This window comes from Histoplasma capsulatum, genomic scaffold (assembly GCF_000149585.1).
Source record: "Histoplasma capsulatum NAm1 scaffold_25 genomic scaffold, whole genome shotgun sequence".
In the NCBI taxonomy this organism is placed as follows: Eukaryota; Fungi; Ascomycota; class Eurotiomycetes; order Onygenales; family Ajellomycetaceae; genus Histoplasma; species Histoplasma mississippiense.
The window spans coordinates 14,954-17,713 of NW_001813958.1; the positions used below are offsets into that span (position 1 = coordinate 14,954).

Consider the following 2,760-nt stretch of genomic DNA (forward strand, 5'->3'; position numbering starts at 1 on the left):
GCTAAGACCAACACCACAGATATAGAAACATCTACACATTTTAGTATGAGGTGATAGAGCAGCCTCTGGGCATTAAACTGATATATTCCATATTCCCATAGTCCATGTAGTGGTGGAGATATTGTGGTTTAAACAATGGAGGGTTCTATGGGACGATAATACCGTATTAGGTTAGCGTATATTTTCTACAGCAGCGCTAACCTGTTACAGTATTATCGTCCCAAAGTCCCGGTCAGCGCAAGGAGTGGTTAGATGTGGATGAAATCATGCATGCTGGCTCTCTACCAAACATATTCAATGCTATCTAAGTTGCAGGTCAGTGGAATAGAAATTACGTTGTCAATCTACCCCCATTTACTTGAGGAATTGGCTTTTAGTTTGACCTGGAATTGGCTTTTTTGGTGAGAACTTGGCAAGACTTGGCAGGGCTTGGCAGGGCTTGGCAGGTTTTAAAACCCAAGTAAGATCACGTGATAAAAGCCAGGTAAGATTATGTAATCTGACCCGACTTTTCTTACATAATAGAACAGTATTAACTATATGTTGGGCACTAGTTGCCCAGGCGGCCCTCCACCGCACGTGATTACCCCTATATAGTTAGCTAGCGATCGCACAATGAGAAGATCAACCATCCCACAGGTTATGGCCCGGATTGCAGATTTTTAAGAAAAACAGACGTTTTGATTAGAATACGCTGCGACTGATGTTATATTGGATGAGTTAAACATTATTCCCCTGAAAAGAGAGCTCTTTGCCTATAAAAGTGGTGTAATTGACGGAATTGCTGTCGAGACTGCTGCAGAGATTTCATTACTATCCTTGAAGGGATCAAAAACGTATTTATTTATTTTCATTCAGAACCTCCCTAAGTCAGATTGATTATGAGTGGTTCTCGATTACCTGCGACCCCAATATCAGGACGTAAGAAGACACTACGTTCGCAATCAAGGGTCCCCCAATCCTTCCCCCCTATTACTGAGCAAGAATCCGGCTCAGAAGCGGAGGGTGATCAAACTGAATACGCGATGGCAGAGGAAGATATGACAACCTCTGGCTCAGCACACGATACTGGCAAGATGCCAGAACGCGAGGAATCCGAGGATGGCACGCCCAGTCCTATGCCGATACCTACGCCGAATCCTAACGGCATGGTGACCATGGCAGCAGCAGATCTCATTGCACTCTGCGAGCGACTGATATCAGCACGCGCGCCGCCACCTCCTCCACCTCCTCCACCACCTCCACCTCCTCCGAACCCTATACCAGAAGAAGATCCGAACATGCTGGCTCGCGAATACCAGAAGGAAGCGCAGGCCTCGTTGAACACAAAGTCCGTCACCACGTTCGATGGCACCAACTACCAGACGTGGAAGATGGCGTTCTTGTCGGATGCAGAAGTGATCGGTGGTGCAGATATTCTTAATAAGAACCAACAGGAACCACCTGAAGGTTTATCATCGCTCGATCAGCGATATTGGGTGATACGTTCAAAACTTCTCTTCCGTCGCATGTTGCAATCCCTAGTAGGTTCTGTCCGTTTGACCATGGGATCCATTCAACCCGACAACGCGGCGGCCCTATGGAACAAGGTAAGCGCAGTATACGCGATATCCCTAGGGGAAGAAAGGATTAACATCCTTAAAGAATTTACCCACTTGCATGTCAAGGACGGTGATTACCTGGCATACGTACGCCGATATCAATACCTGTCTGCTCGCATGCGACAACTAACGGAGGACCGTGGTGAGAACTACCTCCATGATTTCTTTATTATCGGCCTCCGAGATTATCAGAGGACCTATGTTAAATCACGCCTCGATACGTTCTACGGGATGGGTCAGGGTCCGATTGTCAACCTAGATATCAACGATCTCACAAAACAAATTGCTCACCGGATGAGTAAATCAGAGGGTACTGGACGCCCTAAAGCTCCAAAGGCCAACGCGGCCACCAATGATAATGACAACACAACTTCCGCCGCAACCGCAAAGTGCGGATACTGCAAGGTCCCAGGGCATATAAAGGCTAATTGCTATCATCTGAACCCTGACAAAGCACCCGAGTGGTGGAGGAAAGAGAATAAGGATAATAAGGGCACTGACAACACTGAAGGTGCCAAAAAGAAGGGAAAGGATAAGAAGAAGGACAAGGATGACGACAAACGTACTGGCACCAGAGCGCCAGATCTCCTTGCATCGCAACCTAATGCCAACGCAGCAATTGCTTTATCTACGTCGTCCGCTACAACATCCAAACCTTGGTATCTCGACACCTGCGCAAGCTTCAATATGACGGGTGAAAGGCACTCGTTGGTGCGCGCAAAGTCGTTCGAAGGTGATTTAGAAATTACTACCGCGGACGGTGGCGTAGGACGGGTTGAGGAGATAGGTGATATCCTTCTAGAATCAGAAGGGGGGGATATCTCAGTGGGTTACGTCCACTGGATCCCCAATCTAACAGTCAACCTTCTATCCTTTGCGAAGCTAGAAGATCAAGGCTTCAGATACCAACTATCAGATACCACCCCTTCCTATTTTACAATAAGGGCCCCGAACGGTGCCAACTTCACCGCTGTTCGCACGTCCAAAGAATCGGTCTACAAGATAATAGAACGAGAATCTCAAATAGACGTCCATCACCCGTCCCAGGCCGTCCATTTTATGGCCAAATCTTACAATTACGGGGACGCAATGTCGACAATCGCGGGGAAACCTAACAATGAACCTAGCGATCGCAACCCCCTGACAAGAACACTGTGGG

General features: G+C 47.5%; 1 protein-coding gene across 1 annotated transcript; it reads left to right on the forward strand.

The window, feature by feature from the left end:
• Positions 1–1,025: 1,025 nt before the first annotated feature.
• On the forward strand, positions 1,026–2,755 carry HCAG_09138 (predicted protein; the record flags this gene model as incomplete). Its single annotated transcript, XM_001535883.1, has 2 exons — positions 1,026–1,589; positions 1,668–2,755. Coding segments are annotated over 2 exons (1,652 nt in total), but the record flags the coding sequence as incomplete, so codon positions are not given.
• Between the last annotated feature and the right edge of the window lie 5 nt (positions 2,756–2,760).